We start from the raw sequence: 24,198 nt of genomic DNA, 5'->3' as shown, positions 1-24,198 counted from the left end.
CGGCCCCCTCCTCCACCACTGCCCCCAGGTGCTGAGTAAAGCCCTGGCCCCGCCCCCCTCCAGCCTCCCCACCCCCCTTCCCCCCGGGCCCCCCACCTCCGGGCCTGGAGCACCTTCCAACCACTGGGGGTCTGGTTCCTCCTCCAGGGCCCGGCCAGGGCCGCCTAGTTCAGGAAACCCGCTTTGCCGCCCCTCCCGCCCTCCCCCTGACCCCTCCAGAGTCCCTTTCCACTCTGGGTCGCGGATGTTTTTACAAGGGACTCGCACATTCCCACAAAGCAGCCGGGTGACAAGCGTTTCCTGGCCAGGGGCCGAGCCCCCAGGCCAGGCGAGAGCACCCACCTGAGGCAGCCTGCTCCGGGCCTGAAGCTCCTGCCGCGAGAGGGCCGTGGACCTCTGCAAGGAGGGGACGTCCTTCTGATGCTGCAGGAGAAGCTTCTTCTCTTGGCGGGAGAACAGCTGGATGTTCCGCAGGAACCGGATCTCCCTCTGAACCCACCGGAGGAGAAAACGGCAGCATGACCCCCCGGCCCGGCACATGCTGGACGGGGAGGAGTGTCGGGGGGAAAGCCCGGCTCTGGCGCTGTGCGGGGACGCTCCCTGTGCCCCTCCAGATGCCCCTGCCCTTCTCACCCTGCTCAGCCAGGAGGCCCCACGCACTTTGGCCCTCTCTTGGGTTTGGCCAACAGGAGACTCCGGCAGGAGGGAAGGCAGGTGTTCCCCGGGCGCCCCCGAGCGAGGCTGGCACAGGCTGGCTGCACCCCTGCCCTAACCCCTACAGCCCTCCCTCGCCAGGTGCTGGGCTCTGTCCCTTTGCTAAACCGTCCCCGACTCGCCCCTGCTGTGTCTCTGACGGCACACTCCTCGGCAGAACCTCCCTGCCAGGAGCACGCCCCCCGTGGGAGGTGACAGCCGTCACAGGTCACAGGAGGAAACTGAGGCTCAGCAGGGCTGGGCCCCTCGCCCCAGTGGCCAGGGGCCCAGACCGAGTCCACCAGTGTCTCCTCCTGCAACACAGGACCCCAGGGTCACCCCCTCATTTGATAACTGGACCCCTTCTGAGCCCCTTTGCAGTTCCCTGCCCTCCTCCCAATGCCCCCTCTGCCTGGAACGTCCCACGCCTACCACCCCACCTCCCCTGTCCACACAGGCCATCTAGGATGGAGGTCAAGTCCACCACCACCCCTCACTTCCCAGCTGAGGGTCCCCAAGGAAGGCCAGCCCCAGCCCCAGTTTCTTCATCTGTATAAAGACCATGACCGCCAGCCTCCACCCCACGGAGTGTCAGGAAACCAAAAGGAAAGGACACCGGTGCAGTGGCCCCTGACCCCATTTTCCAGTTGAGGAAACTGGGCTCAGAGCAGCTGGGAATCCCCTCTGAGGTCAGGCACAGGCAGCCCCGTCAGTGCTGGCTGTGCCAGCCCCTCCCGCAGCCCCACGAAACACACACTGCTGTAGATTTCCCATAATGAGTCTTGGAGAGGCCCAGCCGCTGTGCTCACGTTCCCAGCCCCAGTAGGGCAGCGGGACCCCCCCTCGGTGTTGGCCCGGGTGGATCCAGCCCTTACCAGCTCCCGCTCAAGGTTGCTGAGGGCCTGGTGCTGCTTCTCCGCCGAGGCCATCAGCGCTGCATAGCTGCCGGTGCTATTCAGATACCTGGGAGAGGAGATGGACTGACTGCTGACCTTGGGTCCAGCAAGCAGGTGTGAAAACCGCAGGCCTGGCGAGGTCTGGCGGTCCAGGTGGACCTGGCATGCCCTCTTCCCACAGCAGGGCACTGGGAGGAAGCGGCCGTGCGTGGGCAGGCGGGGAGCCCCGGGTGGTCTGAGGGCCCCAGCCCAGGCTGTCAGTCTTCCCACCCCTCACGACCACCTTTGGGCCTGAGAGAGGAAGGGAGGGCAGTGCCTCCCACCCTGGTGCCCCCGCCCAGCCAGAGGATGGGGATGGAGCGGGCAGCCATCATGGAATAGAAGACCCACAGCCCGGCATGACCGTAAACTGCCGGTGATCTTAACCGGAAGGACCTATTCGGAGACCAACACGGGAATATCGAGAAGCTTTAAGAAATGCTTTCTCATTGACAACAATTCCACTTCCAGGAATCTACCTTAAGGAAATCGCCTCTGGGATGTTCACATCTCACGACACAAAGTTGGAGACACCCCCGGAGGTCCAGCTTATAGGTGCTGGCTAGGGCGATTGTGTTATCTCTAAGAAAACTCAAGTTACAAACAATACGTGCGTCTATTCCCAATGCTGTTTAACTAGACATGTGTGCATTTGCATCAACAAGAGCTGTCAAGACAGACTGGACAATGAGCAGAGATTATTTCAGAGAGGTGGGACTATGGATTACCGTACGCAGCAGCCCTTTCCCCCGAGTGCCGCGGCGAGGAGGACCGCGGGCGGGGCCGGCGCGGCGCGCATGCGCTCACCCTCGCCGATGCTCCAGCCAGGCCAGCTCGGCGCGCGTCTTCTCTTCGAGCGCCTTCTCGCGCAGGCGCAGCAGCGCGGCCTGGTGCTGCGCGCGCAGCTCTTCTTCCCGCAGGCGTTGCTCCAGCATCTGGAGCGTGAAGTGGCTGAACTGTGCGGGCGCCGGGCCCTGAGGCCTCGTCTGGCTCCACTACGGTGGGGCAGACGACCGGGCCGCGTCACCACCTCTGAGCTTCCAGGCCGCTTGGAGACCAGTCTCACCGAGTGGGAGCAGCACGCAGCCCAGGGAGGAGGCTGCCGCCTCCAGGGAGCCTTCCCGGACTGGCTGCCTCATTCTTCCCCATGTTGCGCCCCCCTTCCCGGGGCAGGGTACCACCCCGCCTCCCGACTGTTGGCTCCCGAAGGCAGGGCGGGGTTCTCATCGTCTTGGCCCCGCGCCCAAGTCAGGCCCTTGTTTGTGCTCTAGAAGGGTCAGGAAAGGCTGGGCCACCCTCCCTGAAATGTGCAACCAGCACTGCCCCGGCCAGCCCAGCCCGAAACACCTGCTGAAATGCCTGCCCGTCACCTGCCACCGCAGGCGTGAGGAAGGGGCTTGAGCAGATATCAGTTGGAAGGGTGGGTGGTACCCACGGCAGGGAGAGCCCCCCTCAGCCCAGGACCTGCAGTGGAGGCCCCTGGGTGCAGGCTCTAGGAGAGGTGGGCCTCAACGCCTGATGGCCCCAGGCAGCTGAGGGAGGATTGGGTCTGATACCCAGTGCCAGTGCCACCACTGGGTCCCACTTGCGTGCCCCTCCCCCAGGGACCTCTCCTGTACCTGGAGGATGGGGTTGTCCCAAGGGTGGAGCCTGGCCAGGGGCAGCCGGGAGGGGCTCTGGTCTGGTTTCCGTTCCTGCACAGGCTCTGAGGACAGAAAGCAGGCGTGGTCAGGTCACGTAGGGGCTCCAGGGGCCTTTTTTTACAAGAGGACCTCACAGAGCTGGGATGTCTGGGCTGCCTAATGCCCACCCTCCACACACACACATAACCTTCACGCCAAATCTTCAAGAGGCCATGAAACAGAGCAGGACCCTATGGTCCTTCCCCGCCATGTCCTTGGCCTGCCTTTTGTCTGTAGAAAAATTTTGTCAAAGAATAAATTTAATCAGAGAAGTGAGAAAATGTGGAAGCAAAGGAAAGTAGTCAAACAGGACAAAATAATAATAGTTTAGTCATTAAACAAAGTCGAGGACCTTTAGTTCCTCCTCAAGGGCTATAGATCATATTCTGAGCCGTATCCTGTGAGCTGTCTTATAGATACTGAAACCCCCGCCGGGTGGAAGAAGTTAACTACATGATGACCAGGCTGTAGCCGGGACATAAGCTGCCGCAATTCTGAGAACTGGCCTCAAGGAAATGGGAACAAACCGACCCTGGAACTGAGGATTAACTGTACCTAAAGCAATCCAGGGCTTCCCTGGTGGCGCAGTGGTTGAGAATCTGCCTGCCAATGCAGGGGATACGGGTTTGAGCCCTGGTGTGGGAGGATCCCACATGCCACGGAGCAGCTGGGCCCGTGCGCCACAACTACTGAGCCTGCGCTCTAGAGCCCGTGCTCCACAACAAGAGAAGCCACTGCAGTGAGAGGCCCGTGCGCCGCAGCGAAGAGTGGCCCCTGCTTGCCGCAACTAAGAGAGGGCCCGTGCTGAGCAACGAGGACCCAACGCAGCCAAAAAATAAAAATAAAATAAGAAGCAATCAAGATGATGCTGATGAGACCACCACGTGACTAATTTCAAGCTGATCATCGGAACTGACCGTGCTGCTCTGCACGTAGCCCCCTCCCTCCGCCTACCCCTGAAGCTCCCCTTTATAAGCTCTTGCCCTTTGGGATTTCCCTGGCAGTCTAGTGGTTAAGACTCTGCACTCCTACTGCAGGGGGAACGGGGTTCAATCCTGGTCTGGGTAAGAGCCACATGCCATGCAGTGTGGCCAAAAAAAAAAAAAAGCTCTTGCCCCTCGATAGGCAATGGGGAGTTGGCCTTTGGACATGAGTCTGCCTTCTCCCCCCAGTTGCTGGCCTTCGGGATGAAACAGCCTTTCCTTTCTACCAACACTTGTCTCTCGAGTATTGTCTTTTGAGGGGTGAGCAGTATGAGCCTGGACTCGGTAACAAAAGAATTTGTCTCCAGCGGACCAGCACTCCCTGAAATGTCAAAGGAGGTCCTTCAGGCAGAAGGAAAATGATGCCAGAGGTGGAAGTCTGGGTGACCGCAAGGAATGAAGAGCACCAGAAATGGGAAAAATACATATATATATATATATATATATATATATACACACACACACACACACATACACATACATACACATATGCATATACATACGTGTGTGTGTATATACATTTAGATAAATATACTGATATATAAATTTTAAAAGATTGTTGAGTGTTTAAAACAATAACAACGGGGCTTCCCTGGTGGCGCAGTGGTTGAGAATCTGCCTGCCAATGCAGGGGACACGGGTTCGAGCCCTGGTCTGGGAGGATCCCACATGCCGCGGAGCAACTGGGCCCGTGAGCCACAGCTGCTGAGCCTGCGCGTCTGGAGCCTGTGCTCCGCAGCAAGAGAGGCTGCGGTGGTGAGAGGCCGCGCACCGCAATGAAGAGTGGCCCCCGCTTGCCGCAACTAGAGAAAGCCCTCGCACAGAAACGAAGACCCAACACAGCCATAAATAAATAAATAAATAAATAAAAATTAAAAAAAAAATAATATATTGTGCAATTATAAAATAAAGTAAAATGCATGACCACAATAGCCTAGAGTCCAGAAAAAAAGAAATGGAGGGCTGTAAGGGCCTCCTACACTAGGTGAGCCGGTGGAATGTCACGTGAAGGTAGACCACAGGTACCACTGTAAATCCTAACGCAACCACTAAGGTAAGTTATAGCTCATAAGCCATCAGCAGAGAGAAAATGGAATCATAAAAACAAACCAAAAAAAACTTGTTTAATCCAAAAGAAGGCAGAAGAGGGGAAAGAAAAAAAAGGACAGTTGAGACAAAAGAAAATAGCAAGATGATAGACTCACAGCCTAACAATACTGATAATTCTGTTAAACGGAAATAGCTAAGCATTCCAGTTTAAAGGCGGAGATTGCCGGATTGGATAAGACAAAGAGCAAGATGCAACTAGGTGCTGCCTCCAAGAAACACGTCTGAGATACAGAACCCCACCTCAGTGAAAAGTGGAAGGATGGAAAGGATCGACCAGCCAGCGCTAGTTATGGGGAAGATGGGGTGGCTAGATCAGTAGCAGACACAGCGGGCTGCAGAGCAGAGCGGGTCACTGGGGACAGACAGGGTTACTCCATAAGGAGAGAATTTTAAAGGAATCAGTCCACCAAGAGCGCAGGGCAATCCTAAATGCTGATGTGCCTAATACCAGAGTTTCTTTTCGAGAGCACGTGGAACATCTGCCAAGATAGACCCACATCTCAACATATTTACGCTCATACGACCACGAGGAAATTAAACTGGAAGTCAATCGCAGGAGCAAAGCCTCACGGGGAAGTGACGTGCCCGGCTCGGGGTGCGCTCACACCGTCTGCCCCCACCGGCTCAGCCAGGGCTCAAACTCCCAGAGGTTTTGCTGCGCTGTCCCTACAACCTGCATATAAGGGGCCCCTATTTGCCAACAGAAATGCGGTAAGGGGAGGTGAGCCGCATATTCATGGGGCCAGCACTTGAGAGGCCTCAGGGAAAACCTCTCAGAGGGACGGAGGTGGGCGTATCGGCAAACCTGGGAAGAGTGTGGGGTTGCCTGTTCCCCAAGGGGCAGAGACAGGCTGTAACCAGGACCTGGGGGAGATGGTGACGGCCACCCTGCAGGTCTGTCCCAGAGCCGGGCCGGAGGAGCTGAGACCCTCTCTGTCCCAGAGCAGGGCAGACGACCCACCCGCACTCTTCCTTACTCGGCCACAGCCCCACTGTTGGGCTGTTTCACTGCGTGTCTAACCGAAAGCTTTCTTGCTGTCATCCAGGCTCACTGCCCCCAGGTTTGGGTGGGTGGGGATGGTGGGCCGTGCTTGCCCTTACGAGCAGGAGGCAGTGCTGCCCGATGGTCAACCACACGGTTCTGGCATCAGACACACTTAGTTTCAAACCCCAGGTCCACGCTCCCCACGTGGCCGTGGGCAGGTCGCCCCATCGGCGGGCCTCTCTGTTGGGACGTGGCAGGGGTGGGGGTTGGGTGGCAGGCGCCCAGCAGAGGGAGCACGGCCAGGCCTGGAGCACCACCTGGGGGATGGGACGCAGGGGGGTTGCAGTGCGGCTTCATGGACACCTGGGAAGGAAACCACAGCTCTGCATTCCGCTGCTGCGGCCACAATTACTCAGCAGGTGGGATGCTGGAAACAGGCAGAAGGGGAAGGAAGAAAGGGAAACGGGGCCAGGTGTGCGCACACAGACACGCACGTGCACACACAGACACACACGTGCACAAGCATGCGCATGCTGCCTGGGGTTTGGTTGCTCTCCTGGGAAGGCCTCCCTAAATGTACTGTGAGTACATCCCATGAACAGTCCCTGGACCAATGACCCAGAGAAGAAAGAGTCACTTCCCAGAAGGGTCGTCACATGCAGCTAGATCACACACATCCTGTCCTCGCCGGGGCTGGGTACCATCTTCCCCTTCACGGGGCGCTGCTGGGCCGGGGGGCTGGGCAGAGGCGGGCTCGGAGATGCGGCCCCTTCCCTTCTGGGGCAGACCCCCTGGGGATCCTCACACCTCAGCTCCTGAGCTCAATGGAGAGCCCGAAGCTCAGGTGCCCACAAGCCCAGGACACGGGCAGGTGGGAGGCCCAGACTGTCATCTGTCACCCCAGCCAGGGGTCCCCAGGACACTAGTGGATAAAAAGTCCTGTTTCTGCTGTAAAATGGGCGTCCTCTTCAGCCTCTCCTCCAGCCTCTGCGGGCAGCTGTGCTCTGCCCTCCTCGGCACGCCCTCCCCAGCCTGAGCCGTGCTCTCCGCCAGCCTTCCACAGGCTTGGCAGGGAGCGGGGCCAGCCTGTGGCAGCCCCGGCAGGGTCGGCCGGCTGACTTGCAGCCCACGTCTCAAGAGCAGCTCCCCAGGGCCTTCTGCGTCTCCCAGACCTCCAGCTCCGCCTGCTGCCCCACAAGGGCCAGCGCCGGCGCCGGCGCCGGCTTCCACTCATCTAGCTGTGGGGAGGGCCCAGCCTCAGGCTCCCCGGGCCCCCCGCCTGCTGCCCCCCGCGGCTCCCTGGCAAGTCCTCAGCTCAGAGGGCAGGCGGTGCCACCTCCAAGAACAGGAGCCTTTTCGGAGGGTCCCCCCGAAGGACCCCTCCGTCCAGCCCACCACCTTGCTCCCCTGCCTGCAGCCTCCCCCCTCGCTGGGCCAGTCCCAGGGCTTTCTCCCTGTCCAGGCTCTCCTCCCTCCCTCTAATTTCTACAGTTCCCTGCCTGGGGCCTCTGTCGCTCAGCCAACGCCCAAACAGAAGGGGCCTAAAGGTGACACACCTTCAGGGACTCCAGAAAGCTCAGGGACTTCTGCCGGATGTCGGACAGCAGACCTGAAGAAACCACGAAAAGGGGCGGCTGAGCGGCCTGCCCTCGCTCAGCCTCAGCGCTGGGCCTGCAGGGAAACACGCTAGGGAGGGTCCCTTCCCTGCACCTCCTGGGAGGGTGGGCAGGCCTGCAGCCTGCGAGGGAGGGAGACAGAGGCTGCTGCGTCGCCCCACCCTCCCAGGTGGGGAGGGGCTCGCCCTGCCTGACCCTTGGCCACACTCCTCTGGGAGCAGGGACCCCAGTCTGCAGACACGTGACCAGGGCCAAGAACACAGGCTTCGCTGCCAGACAGGCCTCAGCTCACCACACATCCGCTGGGTGACCTGGAACAAAGCGCTAGCCCATCGGAGCCTCCACGGGGACATCCCTGTAGTGAGGTGATCTAACACCTGCTCAGCAGGGGTAGCCCTTAACGGTTGCCCTAATTACGATCACAGCCCAGCGGGTACGCGGTGACACAGGCGGAGGGTCACAGCCCAAGGCCTCCCTGGGATCTCTGGGACTGTCCAGAGTGCGGGCACAGAAACCTCAAGCTCCCCAAGGGCGGCCGAGGGCGTCTGTTCCCCTTTGGTGGCCCTGAGGACCCATCCTGGCCCTGCGGAGGCTGCCTAGGTCAAGGCGGGGGTGGGGGGGTGACTCTATAGTCAGAGGGTGGGGCGGCCGGCGGGCTCCCTCCTTGCCCCGCCCTCCATCTTCTCTGCCGACCCCAGTGACAGCCGTCAGAGGAGGGCACGCAGGACGGCCACTCCCTCCTGGTGGCTCTTGGACAAGCTCCTGGGTCGTCACTGGCCAGTGTGCCGAGAGGGTAACTTCCTCCCGACTGTGCCCTCCTTCCCAGAACAGAGTGGCTCGGCTCTCCACGCTAGAGCGGCCGAAGAGCTGTGAACGACGGCTACACCTGCTCCTGGGCGTTTCCTCGGCCGCTGAGGAAACTCTGAAGCACCGAGCCCAGGGGAGGGGCAGGGGCTCTGGCCCCCTAACGTGCTGAGCACTCGGGGTGACGCTTGGCGTGCTCGCTCCTGCTCCCAGCTGACTGGCCACGTCGGGAAATGAAGACACTTTGCAGAATTCCTTTAAGGTGTCTGTTCTGAGCTGCAGTTCCCTCGAGAAGGGAAAACTCCTCCCTTGCTTTTGTCTGTGGCCCTTGCGAGAGGGTGAAGCTGGAGAAGGTGCCCGGTCCCCCACCGAGTTCCCGCTGACCCTCCTCCAGGGGCCCAGGAGCTTCAGAGACCCGAGGCCCCCAGCGCTTCAGCCCACAAAGGGGAGTTTGTGGTCATCTGTGGCCAGGCTGGCACCCCCGACAGGTCACCAGGGAGACACGGGCTGCGTGTCCCTGAGCTCTGAGCTGTGACCCAGGAGAAAGCAAGCCGTCCCCGAGGTGGGCGTGGCCCTGGCTGGCCAAGCAGCTGGCAGTCACCCTGCTGAGCAGAGGATGGCACCGGCCTTGTTCCCCAACTCCTGACGACAATCAGGGAGGAGCCCCAAGAATCCAGCACGACCTGCCCCCCAAGAGCGTCGGTGGCCGTGAGGGTTAACACACACTCAACACGTGGCGATGAGGATGAGGACGAGGACAGGCGTGTTCTCGGTGATAGGGCTGTGGTCGGGGACCCACGGCCTCAAACCAGAACGAAGCCGATGGGGCCCTGCCTGGGTGTGAGGCCGCCGTGTCTGAGGGCCGGAGCCTCCCTGTCCGACCACAGCCGGCAGCTGCCCGCGCTGCTTACATTTAAACTCAAAGGAAACAAAAATGTAAAATTCCACCTTCAGTGCTACTGGCCACGTCCCAGTGGCTTCACAACCACACGTGGCTGGTGGGCACCATATCGGAGAGCCCAGAATTGAGACCATTTCTCTCATCGGAGAAAGTTCTATGGGACACACTGCCGCCAGTGGTGAAAGCCGGAGCCTGGCCGACTCATCTGGGCTCGAATCCCTGCTCTGCCGTTTACTGGCGGGTGGTGATGGGTGCTTCTCCGAGCGCTGGGTTCCTCCTCCGTGAATGTGGGCATGAGGATGGGACCTGCCCCGAGGTAGGGCGAGACCAATGAGACGTCGTGTGTGACACGCAGCGCCGGGCCCAGGGGCCCTCGGGGCCCTCAGGAGGTCATTCATGCTTTCAGCAAATATTCCCCAAGTACTCCCGGCCTGGCAGGCACTGTGCCAGGAGCCGGAGCTGCCACGAAAGCCAGACTCTCAAGTTCCTGTGGGCCACAGAGACAGAGGCACAAACACGAGTCTCACTCCCACCAGGCACGCCGAGCAGCAGCACCTGACCCAGCCCAAGTGCTATCTGGGAGGCTTCCTGGAGGAGGCGTCTGGCGGGAGCGCTGCGCAGGCACCCTGGCCTGTGCTCACTGCTCGGCTGTCCGGGCTCCTGAGATCCTGCTCTCAGCCACTCCAGGCAGGAGCAGCTCAGATTTCAGATGATTCTTTGGGGCTGCCTGCAGCCTCAGGATAAAGAACCGCTGTCAGAGAATTTCAGTCCACAAATGCACTGAGAGGGGCGCTGCCCAGCCCTGTCCAGAGGACAGCGTGAGGGCAGCTGGGGCTCCGCCCCTTCACGCCGGAGGGACTGAGAGCTGAGAGCCCGTTGTCCAGCTACCTCCCCGCCTCCCTGCAGGCAGAACTGGGAGAGCAGCTGTTTTTTCTGGAAGATCGGGCCCTGGGCCTTCTGGGGGTCATGGGGGGATGGGGCCTGGCCGACAGCTCCACCCACACAGACCTCAGAGGCTCCTGGAGGACGTCCTCGTCCTCGTGGGAGGCGGCAGGGTGGGGAGGGAGCGCTCTGCCCTGTCTCTTTTCCCTGGAGGGCACAGCGCGGGGTGGGGGGGGCCCTGGTGGCCAGCCGGGCACCCTCCCACCAGGCCGCTCCTTTCTCAGGAGGGCTATGGCCCAGCCCCTTGCCCGGCCAAGAGGTACCCCTGGGGAAAGGGCAGCTCTGCACAAAAGGGGCTGCTGACCTCAGTTTTCGTTTGCCCTTGCCCTGGTACCCAGGCTACCACTCGAGGGGGTGAATCGTGGGAAAGCTTGCACCTTCCCCACCCATGATGTGTGGTCCACCATCCAGGGGTTTTGTCCTTTCAACCAGCAACTGACGGTTTTCCCCTTAGGGATGCTGAGAGGATGCCCTTCTCTGCCCTCACCATGGCATCCAGGCGGGGCTGCCTGTCCCCCGAGGCGCTGTACCACCTCCCTGCCGCCACACTGGGCATCGCCTGCCCACCCTGTGTGGGTGGACACAAGCGTACAGGGCGCACGTGGGCTGTGCGTCCCGGGAGGACGGAGTGAGCTGGCGCTGGGGACCAGGAGTGAAAGCTAAGGGCACTGCAGTGCTCGGCCCACCTGCTTTCTGTCTTAACTCCCTGAGTCCCTGTGTTACGCCATTTTACAGACAGGGCGCAGCTGATGGTCCAGAGGGGCCAGGGTTGCCCAAGCTCTCCCAGCTTTCTGGAACAGACGGCGGTGCCCAGTTTCCCGGTTCCAGCTCAGCCAGAAGGATGGAGAGGGGTGGATAGAGAGCTGGCATCTGAGCCCAAGCCCTGGTCCCAGCCCGTCCCTGGGCGCCCCAGGCAGCTCACTGCTCCTCACTGGGCCGCACTTCCTGGACGAGGAGGGGCTGGAAATGTCTACCCTCTTCCGGGTAGATTCGCCCCCTGGGCACTTATTGGCCAGGACCTGACGTGCTATGTGTTGTCACGTGTGTGTCTTCTGACCACCTGCCCCACCCTCCCCAAAAGGCAGGCACCTTGAGGGCAGGGCCTGGTGCCCGGTCAGTGCCAGGCTCAGCAGGTGCTCAGCGAGCTTGTTCTGAGTGAGCGCAGGGAGGATGAACCAAGGAACCAGGGGGCTCCCCAGCAGCCCCTCCCCAGGCTGGGAGAGTCTCCCAGAGCGACGGGCAGGGGATGCGGTGGCACAGAGCCTCCTGCCTCAGGGGGCCCGGGGCCCCTTCTACACACACTCATACACACGCGCGCGCACACACACGCACGTGCACGTGTCCAACAGCACACGTATGCCCCACCCCGGTGGGCTTGAGGAAGCCTGGTCTGCAGGAGGGTTTTGGCAGCCCCTTGAGGGCTTTGGCCCCAGCCCCTCGCCCTGCCTGGCCTGAGGGCCCTCTGTCTTCCAGGGCGGGGCAGGTGTCCGTCAGGGAGGCCGCTGCCGGGCAGCCCCTTGGGAAGCTGCTCGTCCTCGAGGGGTCTGCCACACCCCGTGCTGCGACCCCAGGTATGTGGGACGCCAGAGCCCTGGGCTGAAATTCCTCCCTCCCCTCCCGTCCCCTCGCCCAGGCACCAGGGGGAAACCCGGGGCTTCTAACTGCCCCCGGGCCTTTCGCAGGCCACTGACACCACACGCCTCACTGCCCCCCTTGTGAGATGGGCGACTCCAGCCGGCCCCGTACGGAGGTGCAGGTTTTATCTGGGGCTGCTCCCGAGCGGGGCAGGGGTTGGGGCTTTGTTCCGGACGCACCTGCAGTGCCCGATTCTCCTACAGACAGACGTGAGCACGTTTTATTCCCGTTCTTAAAACTTTTGAAGAAAACCAACTGAAAAATGAGGCTTAAACGGCAGATCACATCCCAGGCCTTTCAGAGTAGTGCTCGGTCCCCAGCGCCGTGCCAGGGCCCTCCAGCTGCCCCCGCCCTGAGCCCCCACTGGACAGGGCATCCCACAGTCCAGCCCACGCCCGCTCCGCACATGCTGGGGCTGAGGCCCAGGCTGCTGCCACAGAGAAGGGCCGAGCCCAGGAGGGCACCAGGCGGGAGCGCCATCTCCCCGGCCCTGGCCGTGCACCAGCCCTGGGGCCCTGGGCCAGCCTCCTCAGCTATAACGGGGGAGAAACCCTTCGGCTCAAAAGAGAAGGCAGAAGGCTGGGCCCCGGGAGCAGAGCTGTTGATGAAACAAGCCATTGACTCTCGAGGGAGCAAACAGTCACAACAGAAGCACGGCAAGAGCACACAGCAAGCGGCTGGGCCCTGAAAGCCTCCAAAAAACTTTAATACTGATGCGCGGGTGCTATCCACATAGAAAAGCATCTTTCTACACCCGCAGAACCGTGCCGAGCGTCAGGCAGTGGAGGGGGTCCCCAGCGGACCTCCCTGGCCACCCGACCAGCCAGCCCAGGGCCTGTCCACAGGCTTGCCCTTACCACAGCTCCGGAGGGTCCAGGGCGCGACCAAGCCCGCCCGTCCGGCCGACCGCATCTCTTCCAGCCGCAGGGAGCCGCAGCGGGGGTCTGGCGTGGCTGGCGCCCCGAGTGAGCTGGGGACACACAAACACCTGTGTGAGCAGCGAACACCCTCGAGGCAGGAGACAGCTGAGGGCTGTGGTGGGTGGGCGGGGTGGTAATCTGGGCTCCTGCAGACCCAGTGTCCAGGGAGACCCAAGGGCCAAAGGCGGGATGGGCCTGGGACCAGAGGGCCAGGAGGGCAGTGGCGAGCAGGCGGGGCCTGTAGATGCCCACACCCTCAGGATCTCCCAGCTCGGCAGGGCCTGGTCTGTGAGCGGCGACTCAGGGCTCTGTACTCGGACCCGGGGGGACCAGCGCCCAGCAGGAGCGCTCGGCGTCCACGGTCACCATCGGTGCTGGGGCCAGCATCAGAGCGCCCTTTGCCCGAAAGCCCTCGCCTGCCCGGGGTCTGCTCCTGCAAAGCGGCTGCTCTGGCAGTGACGGGCATGGGGCATGTCCTCTGTCTCTGTCCCCTCGGCCATCTGCTAAGGAGGACCGTCCACCAGGCCCAGAGTGGAGCAGGGCCCACATCTTAGCTCTCAGCCTCAGCACCACCTTCTCGTGCCGGCACTGCCGCCCTGTCCACAGAGGGGCCTGAGCCGGCCGGATGACCAAGGAGGCCGGGGTCAAACGGGTCCAGTCAGACTCAGAGACCTGCCCTCCATCAGGGCGAGCTCAGCCTCACCCGGGGCTGCCCAGCACGTCCGCCACAGGAGAAGGAGGAAGGCGTGGCCTTGGGCCCCCCGAGAGGGCAGCAGCCCAGGTGGGGTGGGAGAGCCACCGGGCACAGGTGGGCTGCAGCTGCCCGGATTAGGGGCTCGGGGCACAGATGACTGCGCAGCCCAGGTGTGTGTGCCGGGCTCGGACGAGCGGTGCCGACAGCCCGCCTCACTCCACGTCTCATCAGCACACGTGGCTGTCTCTCCTGCACCCAGTGACCCAGGATGCCCTTGAGTGACTAAAGACACCGGCCACACCTGCGCACCATGGAGACGGGCCCTCCTCCAGCCCCACAGGTGTTCGCTGAGCACCTGCCGTGCTTCCCAGGTGACCCACCACCCCGCCCCTACCCCACAGCTCACGGTCCTGCCGGGGAGGTGGCGTGAAAAGACTGTTCCAGGAAGAGGGAGCGGCCCGGGGCCCAGACGAGAGATGCTGAGGAGGCGAGGGCTGGGCCCAGGGGCTGATCCTGGGATGACCCCAGGGATGCTGGGGCAGGAGCACTGACCGCGGGCTCCTCCGATGGTCAGGGGTGGGTTCCTAGAGGCAGTGGCAGCAGGGGCTGCTCCAGGAATGCGTAGTCATGGAGACAGGGGGACTCTCTAGCTCCCTCCTTCCCAACCCAGAACTTAGGATGCAATAACCCCCACCTGGGATCAACAAAGGGCAGGAAGGAGCTGCGTCCTCCAAGGCTGCTTAAAGGGAATGCCATCAGTCCACAAGCCCTTCTCCCTCAATTGTCTAAAGCAGGGATGGCAAGCATTTCCCACAGAGGGACAGACCGTCAGTGTTCAGGCTTTGCAGGCCACACAGTCTCCGTCTCCGTGGAAACCACTCAGCTCTGCCTTTGTAGCAGGAAAGCAGGAAAGCAGCCACACTCGTTATGTAAATGATGAGCATGGCTCTGTGCCAGTAAAACTTTATTTACAAAGACCAGCGGCGGGTCTAGGGGGCTGTGGCTTGCTGACCACTGGTCTAGATTCTCTAGGGCAGTGGTTCTCAAACTTCAGCGAGCATCAGAATCGCCTGATCACTGGGCCCACCCCCAGCATATCAGATTCAGGCGGGCTGGGATGGGCCGGGCACTCTGCATTTCTAATGAGTTCCCAGGGAACAGTTTGAGAACCACTGGCCAGGGAAGGGGTGTAACAGAAAAACTGGGGGCTCTGGAGTCCATGCCCTGGGTCTGAAACTTGGCTTGTCCTCCCCCAGGCTACATGACCCTGGGCAAGGTCAATTCTCCTCCGCCAGCCTCAGCTTCCCCATCTGTAAAATGGGGATGAGCACACATCCCTCAGGGTTGCTGCAAGCACTGCACGAGGTGCAGGGAGGCCTGCGGGGTGACGGCAGGCACACAGCTGGGGCACACACTCCTCTGTCCTTCCTTCCAGAGATGCCGGGGTGGACTGGGTGTGAGGGGCCCAAGCCCCATGGGGGGTGGGAAACCCTGGTGTCCTCACCACGTGATGCTGGTAACAAGCTTGGCCCCCACCCGGCCACTGAGCACTGTGGCCCCAGCAGGGAAAGGACTCGGTGGAGGAGACCCACCCCGACTCAGGAACTGGCCTGAGAGGCGGCAGGACGGGGGGCCAGGCCCTGGAGAGGAGAGCTGTGACCTGCATCCTTGGACTCACTCGGGCAGTGAGGGAGATGACCAGAGGCATGGCCGCAAAGCAGCCCCGTGAAGCAGTGAGTGGAGACTGCTAGTTTAGAAGACTGGGCCAGGCCAGGTGCCTTCAGGAGGCCTGAGAGGCCCAGCCAGCCCCTGGGCCCTGACCCCTGGGCTCCAAGGGTGCTGGGCCGTCCAGGGCACGGCTCTAAACGACTTTGACCTCCTCCTGTCTCTCCCTGCCTGGTCAGGCTGAGGTGAGGAGGGAGACGCAGTGCCCCTGGTGGGAAGGTCCCGGACACCCCTCAGCTTTGACACCTCCTGGGCCTGAGCCCCTGGGACCTTGCTGGCTGTCCAGCAGCGGGACACACAGCTGTAGGCTGTCCGCCTTAGAGCCTAGGGCACCGAAATTAACCTCTGGAGAATTCTCCCACCCGTCTCCCCTTCTCAAGCTCTAGACGGGGAGCAGGAGGGGGGTGGGTAGGTGCAGAGGACGTGAAGTCCAGCCCGATGCCGACCCCTACTGGTGGCAACAATTCAGTTCCAGTAACTGCACTGAGGCCGGGCAGGGGAGGGGCTGGGGGAGGGGAGGGAGGGTGAGGCAGGGCTGGGGGAATCAGAGTGGATTCGGGGCCACCCCCCATCTCCAAGGGGGGACTCTGAGGCTGGTGGGGGGGCCATGAATGTGCTCAAGGTCACCAGCTTTAAGCACAGACCTGGGATCTGCACTGACCCCCGGAGGCCCTAGGGCAGCCCCACGTAGGAGGGCAGCAAGCCCAGGAGAGACGGGGTGAAGCGGGTGGCGAGGAGCCCCTGGCATCCCTCCCAGTGGGTTCTGGCCGATACTGACAACGAGCAAGGCCAGCCCCCTGGAGACCACCCACTGGCCTGTCCCCCTCTGGAACCCCCTCCCCCGCCCTGGGTTCTGAGCTGTCGAGCCTGGAGTCCCGGAGGACGAGGACGTGTGGCCACACAAGGTGAGAGGGCAAGCAGGGAGGGCTTGCTTGGGGGCCAGGCAGGGACGGCTGCCCCACGGCGCTTCAGCCCCAGGACAGAGAGGGGAGGGGGCCAGGGATGTCTGACAACCTCCTGGTGCGGGTGCCAGGGAAGGAGGTGGGTGGGGCTGGGGACCAGCAGGGCACCAGTGGCAGGTGAGGAGGACTGGACGGGGACCCGTGCCTGCAGGAGCCCCTGGGCAGGCGGGCGGGCGATGTGGCAGAAGGAACAGTTCTTGGGGCAGGAGAGGGGTGCGTCCTTGCAGAAGGAGACAAGCATGTCCCCGAATCCTGGGAAGACTGGGAGCCACAGCTGCTCAGGGAAGGCCAGATGACAAGAAAGCAGCTCCCCCGCGCAGCCCAACCTTTGGAGCCCTCGTGGACAGAACCTGCCCCGGGCTGGAGGACGCCCCCCCTCCTAGAGGGGCTGGGAGTACAGAGCGGGGACACTGGCTGCTGGGGGGAAATGAGCTGGAGGACAGAGAGGACAGCAGCTGGACCTCAGGGGGAGGCCGGCCGAGACTCTGGGGGCCTGGGGTGAGGGCCGGAACAGCAGAGGGTCCCCAGGAGAGCGGCTGGCCCGGGGTGGTGGCTACTGAGGCCACACTGCAGACCCAGGCTGGGCTGGCCCCCAGTGCCCCTGCCCCGGGCCGGCCATCTGTCTGTAACTGGGCCCGTGCAAAGGGACCTGTGTGAAGTGACCCCAGAGGAGGCCAGTGCTGGAGACGGAAGTCATGAGAAGGTGCAAGGGGCTGTGGACGGGTGGTCCTGAGAACTCGACATGGGCCACCGACCCGGGTGGAGGGCTGCCTGTCTCCGTGTCCCCCAGACACAACCAGCCTGCCAACCACACGGGGACGCCTGGCCGACAGTGTTTCCACATGGCCCACTGGGCACAGCCCCGCCAGAGGCGTCCGAGGCCAGCACCTCTCCCCGGACCGGTCAGGAGCCACGTCACTGGACCTGTTACGGGCTCCGTCACGGGCCGGCGGCACCCACCCTGGGGACACAAGGCTGCTCAAGAGCGGCGCCTCAGGCTTACCTGCCTGCGAAGGGGCTGAGGGCCTGGAAGGAAGCCACGTTTCTCGCCAGCCTCTTGTCCAGCTCCGGGCGCCCATCCTCCACGAAACCTTTGGAGAGACGGGCACCGGTGTGCTGGTCGGCGGGGAGTGAGGACGGGGCCCCCACCCCCCTGGCAGGAGGGACCCTGGTCCTGCTTTCTTGCCCCTCTGCAGGAGGCAGGGCAGAGAGGTGGTGGGCACGTCAGGCTCAGGACCGGACCCCACCCCTCCCCCAGCCAGAGGCAAGATGGTGACAACAGCTGCAGAGGGACAACTTCTGTGGTCTTGTCGTTGTACCCCCGCCCCTTTCAGGAGAAGAAACCCAGAGGCAGGGAGAAAGCGGGGTCCCCCTGGCCACCGACGGGGCAAGTGGTCATCCGCGGCCCCGGGGCCGGCCCTACCTTGGGGCTTGCTGGCCTGGTGGCCCCTTGGGCTCACGCTCTGCGGCCGTTCCCAGCCAGGGCTCCCGGGCAGCGCCTCAGTGTCCGGGAAGCAGGTGGTGGAGAGAAGCGGCCCGGTCCGCATGCCCGCCCAGTCCCAGGGTGCCCCTCCGCCCACGTTGGGCACCAGGGCTCCGGGGCAGGCTGGCGTGCTGGAGCTCGAGGGCGGCGGGCCCGGGACGGGCCGCCCCGGTGCGTCTGTCGCCTCGGACCTGTGCAGTCTGTCGGTGAGGACGTCGATTCGCTGCTTCAGGATGTTGGCCATGGTCTCCAGGGCCTGCAGCCGGGCCTGCTTGTACCGGAAGTGCAGGGGGCCCGGCGTGCCCAGGCGCTCGGACTCCTCGGGGTCCAGGTAGATGCACAGCCCCGGGCTTGGGTAGTGGGTGGTCAGGTCCTGGAGTTGCAGGGGGCCCAGGGAAGAACTGGCCGACGTCAGCAGGCGGGCGCCCTCCCAGCCATCTCGGGGGCCTCCCACCTCCAGAGTCTCAGCCGGGTTCAAGGCTCTGTTTAAACACAGGCAGAAGCTGCAGGGAGAGAGGGGAAGAGGGTCGGCCCTAGGGCACCCTCTCCAGGAGCGTGGGAAACACGCGTGTGCGGGGATGCCCATAGCGGCAGCTTCCGTGCCAGGCCCAGAGTCTATTCACTGCGTCTGTTTATGACCAGGGGGTGATTATGGTGCATGCATAGGACAGACCACACGTGGCTGTTAGAAAGAAGAAGGACGGTTGGCAATGATTTCTTGGATATGGCACCAAAAGCACTGGTAACAAAAGAAAAAAATAGATAAACCGGGCTCCTTCAAAATTAAAAACTTATATGCATCAAAAGACCCAATCAACAGAACGAAAAGACAACCTACAGAATGAGAGAAAACATTTACAAACCCAGATCTGATCAGAGATCACTCCCGAGTATATATCCTACAACTCAACAACAACAAAAACCCAAATAACTTGATGAAAAAACAGGCAAAGGACTTGAATAGAGATTTCTCCAGAGAAGACATACAAATGGCCAAGAAGCACGTGAAAAGATGCTAAACATCACTGATCATTAGGGAAATGCAAATCAAAGCCACAGTGAGGGACTTCCCTGGTGGTCCAGTGGTTAAGACTCCATGCTCCCAATGCAGGGAGCCCGGGTTCGATCCCTGGTCGGGGAACTAGATCCCGCATGCCGGAACTAAAGATCCCGCGTGCTGCAACTAAGACCCCGTGCAGCCAAATAAATAAATATAAATAAATAAATAAATAAAATTTTAAAAAGCCACAATGAGATACCACCTTACACCCTTTAGGATGGGCACTATTAAAGAAAAAGAGAAGAACAAGTGTTGACACGGATGTGGAGAAGTTGGAACCCTCGTGCACAGTGGGTGGAATATAAAATGGTGTAGCTGCTATGGAAAACAGTACGGAGGTTCCTCAAAAAGTAAACATAGAATTCTCATATGACCCAGCAATTCTAATTCTGGGTGTATATCGCAAAGAATTGGAAGTAGGGGCTTGAAGAGATGTTTGCATACCCATGTTCACAGCAACACCATTCACAACCAAAAGGTAGAAGCAACCCAGGTGTCCATCAACAGATGAATGGATAAACAAGGTGTGGTCCATCCATACAATGGAATATCATTCAGCCTTAAAAAGGAAAGAAATTCTGAAATAGGCTACAACATGGATGAACCTTGAGGATATCGTGCTGAGTGAAATAGGCCAGTCACAAAAGGGTCCCAGAAGGAATCAGGTTCATAGAGACAGAAAGTAGGACGGTGGGGCCCGGGGCTGGGGGAGGGATGGGGAGCGAGTGTTTCACGGGGACAAGTTCAGTTTGGGAAGATGAGAAAGTCCTGGAGATGATGGTAGTGATGTTTGCACAGCAGTGTGAATGTACGTAATGCCCCTGAACTGTGCGCTTAAAACTGCTTAAGATTTTACGATCTTAACAAAATTTTACAATTCTGTCATGTGTATTTTACCACAATTTTTTTAAGTGGAAAAAAAAAAAAGGACAGAGTGAAGCACGATGAAGGACCTGCAGCCTCCTCCAGCACAGAGATAGCCCCCCCTCCACCACAGAGATAGCCCCCCCTCCAGCACAGAGATAGCCCCCCCCTCCAGCATCGTGTCCAGCAGAAGGAGCCGGACAGCCAGGAGCCCCTGCCGGCCTTTCCCACGGCGGGGGGCTGCCCTCGGGTGTGAGCGGTTTCTCAGCCCCAGTGCAGGTTACACATGTGCTCAGCGCGCGAACATTCACTGAGCTGCACACCTAGGACCTGTGCCCTTGTCTGGATGTGATCAGATGTCAACTTTAAAAAGTTAAAAAAAAATGCACACCCCTGGGCTGCCCTGTGGACCTGGAATCTTGGGGAGAAGTGTGCACTGTAAAGACAAATGAAACAAAAGGGATCCAGAGAGGGAGACTTCCAGGAGCCAGGGGCCAGGGCAGGGTGTCCATCCCACCGAGGTGGACGGGTGGGGGGTCGAGGGGCTGCAAAGAGGGGTGGGCGCTGAGCTCCAAAGGGTTCAGCCCAAAGCCCCCTCCCAGAACTCTGGCTGCCAAAGACCCATCCAGGAGCCAGGTTCAGAGCGAGCCCAGGGCAGGAAGCTCCCGGTGGGCGGCATCTTGTGGGGACCCCCGGCCTTAGCCTCTGGGCCAGCTCCTCCCCCTAGCCATGGGTGGATGATACCCTAGGAGCCTGGCTGTGAGTTCCCCCTCCTTCATTGGGCAGGTGGCCGGGAAGCCCACGGGGCACTCCACGGAGCCCTCCCCCGCGAGGGCAAGCGCTGGGAAGGCCAGCCTCTAGGGAGCCTGGACGCTCAATCCCCCCAGCAAGGTGGGGGAAGGTCTCCCACCCTGCACTTCGAGATGCTGCTCGGGGAGCGGCCTCCTGGACGGTTGCCCCAGAGAAATGAAAACACACGGCAGTGAAAACAAAGCAAAAACGAAAGCAAGGGAAAAGAAAACAAACCCAGAAAATAAGCGTTGGCGAAGACAGGGAGAAACTGGATTTCTCGTGCACTGCTCTGGGAATGCAAAACGGTGCGGCCATTGCCGAAAACAGCCTGGCACTTCCTCCACCAGTTAAATATGGAGCTACCACATGACCCGGCAATGCCACTCCTGGGTGCGTGCACCAGAGAGCCGAAAACAGGTGCTCAGACATTTCACTCACAGCAGCCCACAAGTCCATCAGCTGCCCCATGGGTAAGCAAAATGTGGGAGATCGTACAGTGGAATATTACTCGGCCATAACAAGGAAGGAAGTCCTGACACAGGCTGCAACATGGATGAACTTAGAAAACCCGCTCAGGGAAAGAAGCCAGGCACAAAGGCCCCATGCTATAGGATTCCACTGACACGAGACATCAGAACAGGTGAATCCATACACACGGACAGCAGACTGGGGACAGCCCGTGGCTCAGGGGAGGGATGGGGAGTGACTGCCAATGGGGATGGGTTTCCTTTCAGGGTGATGAAATGTTTTTGGGGACTAGATGGAAATGGTGGTTACACAATATTGTGAATGTGCCAAATGCCACTGAATAGTTTTCTTTATAAAGGTTAACTTAACGTGATGGGAATCTCACCTCAGCGAAAACTAACACAGCCCTGATCACAGGCTCCGTGCAGCTCTGGATGGAGGGAACCGACCCCCCGCCCGGGAGAGCCCCCCCAGGAAGTGCAGTCCCGGCCCCTGCACACCCACCTGCCCGGGGCCTCCTGGTCCCCCAGCACCATGCCGGAAGTCACCCTGCTCCACTGCAGCACAGGCGCTCCTGGGCCCCCGGCGGCTTCCAGGCCCTAAAGCAGAGGAGAAGGACGTCGTCAGAGCCCCAGGCTGGACCAGAAGACCCCAAGCCCTGTCTCAGCCTCAGAGCTGGCCCCGGCCTCCACAAGGGTCTCAGGCTGGGTCCCTCAGGAGTCCCCTCTTTGGGGACAGAGACAGAGGCAGTGGGGTCCCTGCAGAGCCCTGCCACAGCCAGGGGACCCCGGGGGAGCTCGGTGGCTGAGCTGGCACATACCCTGGACTGTGCAGAATGCGGGACGAAGGTCACGATGCCGGGCGTCGTCTGGGAGACCACGGGGACGGCCTCCCTCTGCTTCCTGTAGACGCCCTGCAGCCCCTGGTTTCTGAGCTCCAGCGCTTGCGTGGCAGAGGCCTTTTTCTTTAGGGCCTGCTGCCGCCAGGCCGCCGTCTTCTGGCGCATGAACTCCCGCAGGGACTCGGAGCCGTGGAGGGGGCCCAGGGGCCCTCGGGGCTTCGGGCAGGGCGGCGGGGGTCGCACCTCATTCTCCTTCCCAGGCATGTTCCAAAGGGCATCCTGGCTGGGCCTTGGCCAGGCGAGCTTCTCCCCCGAGGGGGTCAGAAGTGGACCCCTGCCCTGGCACAGGGGGCCGGCCCCCTGCGTGAAGGCGGCGCTCCAGGGACGCCAGGTGGGAGGGCTCGGCCTTTCCAGAGGGCTCCATGGCCTTCGGGCAGGGGCCTGCCGGTCTTCACAAGCGGTCCAGGCCCTCTGCAGACCCCAGGCCTGCCCGGACGAGGTGCTCCAGGGCCGCTGCAGGAAGGGGCCCCATCTTTCAGGGGGGCTCCCGGGCCTCCGGAAGGAGCGGTCCCGTCCTTGGGCCGCCCAGGTCTTCTGTGGACAGGAGGTCCGCCTGGCCGAGGCGCTCCAGGGCCGCTGAGGGAAGGAGTTCAGCCTTTCCGTGGGGCTCCCGGGCCCCCGGAAGGAGGGATCTCGTCCTTGGGCCGCCCAGGTCCTCTGCGGACAGGACTCCCACCTGGCCAAGGTGCTCCAGCTCGGCGCCGTGGGCAGGCTCCCAGCCCTCTCGGAGGCAGGCACCCCGTCCGTCACGGCCCGAGGGCTCTTCCAGGAGCCCCGCGAGTCTGGGGGCTTCCAGGGGCTCTGCCACCTCCTCCCCGCCAGGTCCCGCAGCTCCAGCCCTCGCCTTGGGTGGCGGTCCTGGGCCAGCTCCAGCCTGGCCTGGATTTGCTGGCGGAGGTCTCGAAGGACGGCCATAGCAGCCTGGATGGTCACGGGCTGCTGGCAGGAAGCCAGGTGGGGAGCGCTGGCTGACACCTGCGGGTCGCTGCGGACAGAGGTCGATCTAGGCAGCCGGGGGCGGACAGGGGAACTCTCACCAGCTCCAAGCTGCTTGCCGTGTCCTGCAAAGACAGGCAGTCGCAGGGGTGGCCAGAGCTGCGGGGCTGCAGGAGGAGCAGAGCCAGCCCCTCCCCCCTCCCTGAGGCCCCCCCCCCCTTGGTTCTGCGCCCATCACCCACTCACAGAGCCCTCTGGGGGCAGATGCCACGTCGGGGTGACTCGAGGCTGAGCCTGGGCACCTGGCACAGAGCCACCCCCTCTGAATGCGGTGAAAACTAAGTGGGAGGGGCACGGGGGGAGGTGACACGTCTCCTGGGAGCTGCTGTGGCTCCCGTCCTGCAGTCTCTGAGTCAGGAAAGCCTGGTGGCCCCACCCTGCCTTCTGGGAGCCGAAAGGGTGCCTCTCAGGGACAGAAATCCTTTTCCTGGGCTTTTAAACGTAGCGACTCCCCAAAGTCCCCCTCTGGTGGGGGGTTTGGAGGGCGTCTGATGGGTCGCTGGGAGAGAGGTGCCGGGCCCGCACCCCGATGCCACTGCTTCCTGGGCGTCTCTCCCTCCGGCCCACACTCCAGATGCCACACCAAGCAGAGCAGAGCCGAGGCGGAGGCACAAGGTACCTAATTCCGCGGTGGGGGCCCAGTCTCTTGAGGGTCCCTTGCTCTGAAGTCTAGGGAGGGAAGGAGGGGGCCCAAGCAGCACCCTCACCAGAGCTTGTCCTTTTCTCCAAGCGTAAACACCAGCCAACTCAGAATCTTAAAGAGAAAACGCACACACAGCCAGGTGCCCAGGGCCCTCCGATGCTGGCCAGACGGGGAGGCTGGCGACTCCACGCAGACCCAGGAGACCAATTCACACGCTCCCAGAGGGGATGGGGTGAAAACCCTCGGGTCCAGGCCACTCTGGGGATTGGGTCACACCCCCGGCCATTAGCCAGCATCCTGGCAGGGCTGAGTCCCAGGATGACCTTGAAACGTGCCCTGATTTCTCTGACCCTTGGGGGTAATAAAACGTGCTCCCTTCAGACTTGTCTGTAAAACATTCAACA

General features: G+C 61.5%; 1 protein-coding gene across 1 annotated transcript in view; it reads right to left on the bottom strand.

Moving 5' to 3' along the window:
* The window catches only part of CCDC187 (coiled-coil domain containing 187), a 40,443-nt gene that overhangs the window by 8,134 nt on the left and 8,111 nt on the right, over positions 1-24,198 (bottom strand). The window contains exons 8-24 of the mRNA XM_068553211.1: positions 23,771-23,905; positions 22,075-23,216; positions 21,759-21,853; positions 18,011-18,573; positions 17,595-17,678; positions 17,439-17,548; positions 16,914-17,019; positions 16,696-16,839; positions 15,405-15,510; positions 14,295-14,484; positions 13,754-13,878; positions 13,521-13,655; positions 13,144-13,256; positions 3,248-3,333; positions 2,436-2,563; positions 1,569-1,656; positions 343-489 (exon numbers count right to left, since the gene is read on the bottom strand). Of these exons, the coding sequence (XP_068409312.1) occupies positions 343-489; positions 1,569-1,656; positions 2,436-2,563; positions 3,248-3,333; positions 13,144-13,256; positions 13,521-13,655; positions 13,754-13,878; positions 14,295-14,484; positions 15,405-15,510; positions 16,696-16,839; positions 16,914-17,019; positions 17,439-17,548; positions 17,595-17,678; positions 18,011-18,573; positions 21,759-21,853; positions 22,075-23,216; positions 23,771-23,905 (3,497 nt within the window). The remainder of the gene's footprint in view (positions 1-342; positions 490-1,568; positions 1,657-2,435; positions 2,564-3,247; positions 3,334-13,143; positions 13,257-13,520; positions 13,656-13,753; positions 13,879-14,294; positions 14,485-15,404; positions 15,511-16,695; positions 16,840-16,913; positions 17,020-17,438; positions 17,549-17,594; positions 17,679-18,010; positions 18,574-21,758; positions 21,854-22,074; positions 23,217-23,770; positions 23,906-24,198) is intronic.

This window comes from Eschrichtius robustus, chromosome 10 (assembly GCF_028021215.1).
Source record: "Eschrichtius robustus isolate mEscRob2 chromosome 10, mEscRob2.pri, whole genome shotgun sequence".
Lineage (NCBI taxonomy): Eukaryota > Metazoa > Chordata > Mammalia > Artiodactyla > Eschrichtiidae > Eschrichtius > Eschrichtius robustus.
Note: the sequence above shows the minus strand (reverse complement) of the source record. Positions and strands in the feature narration are given on the sequence as shown.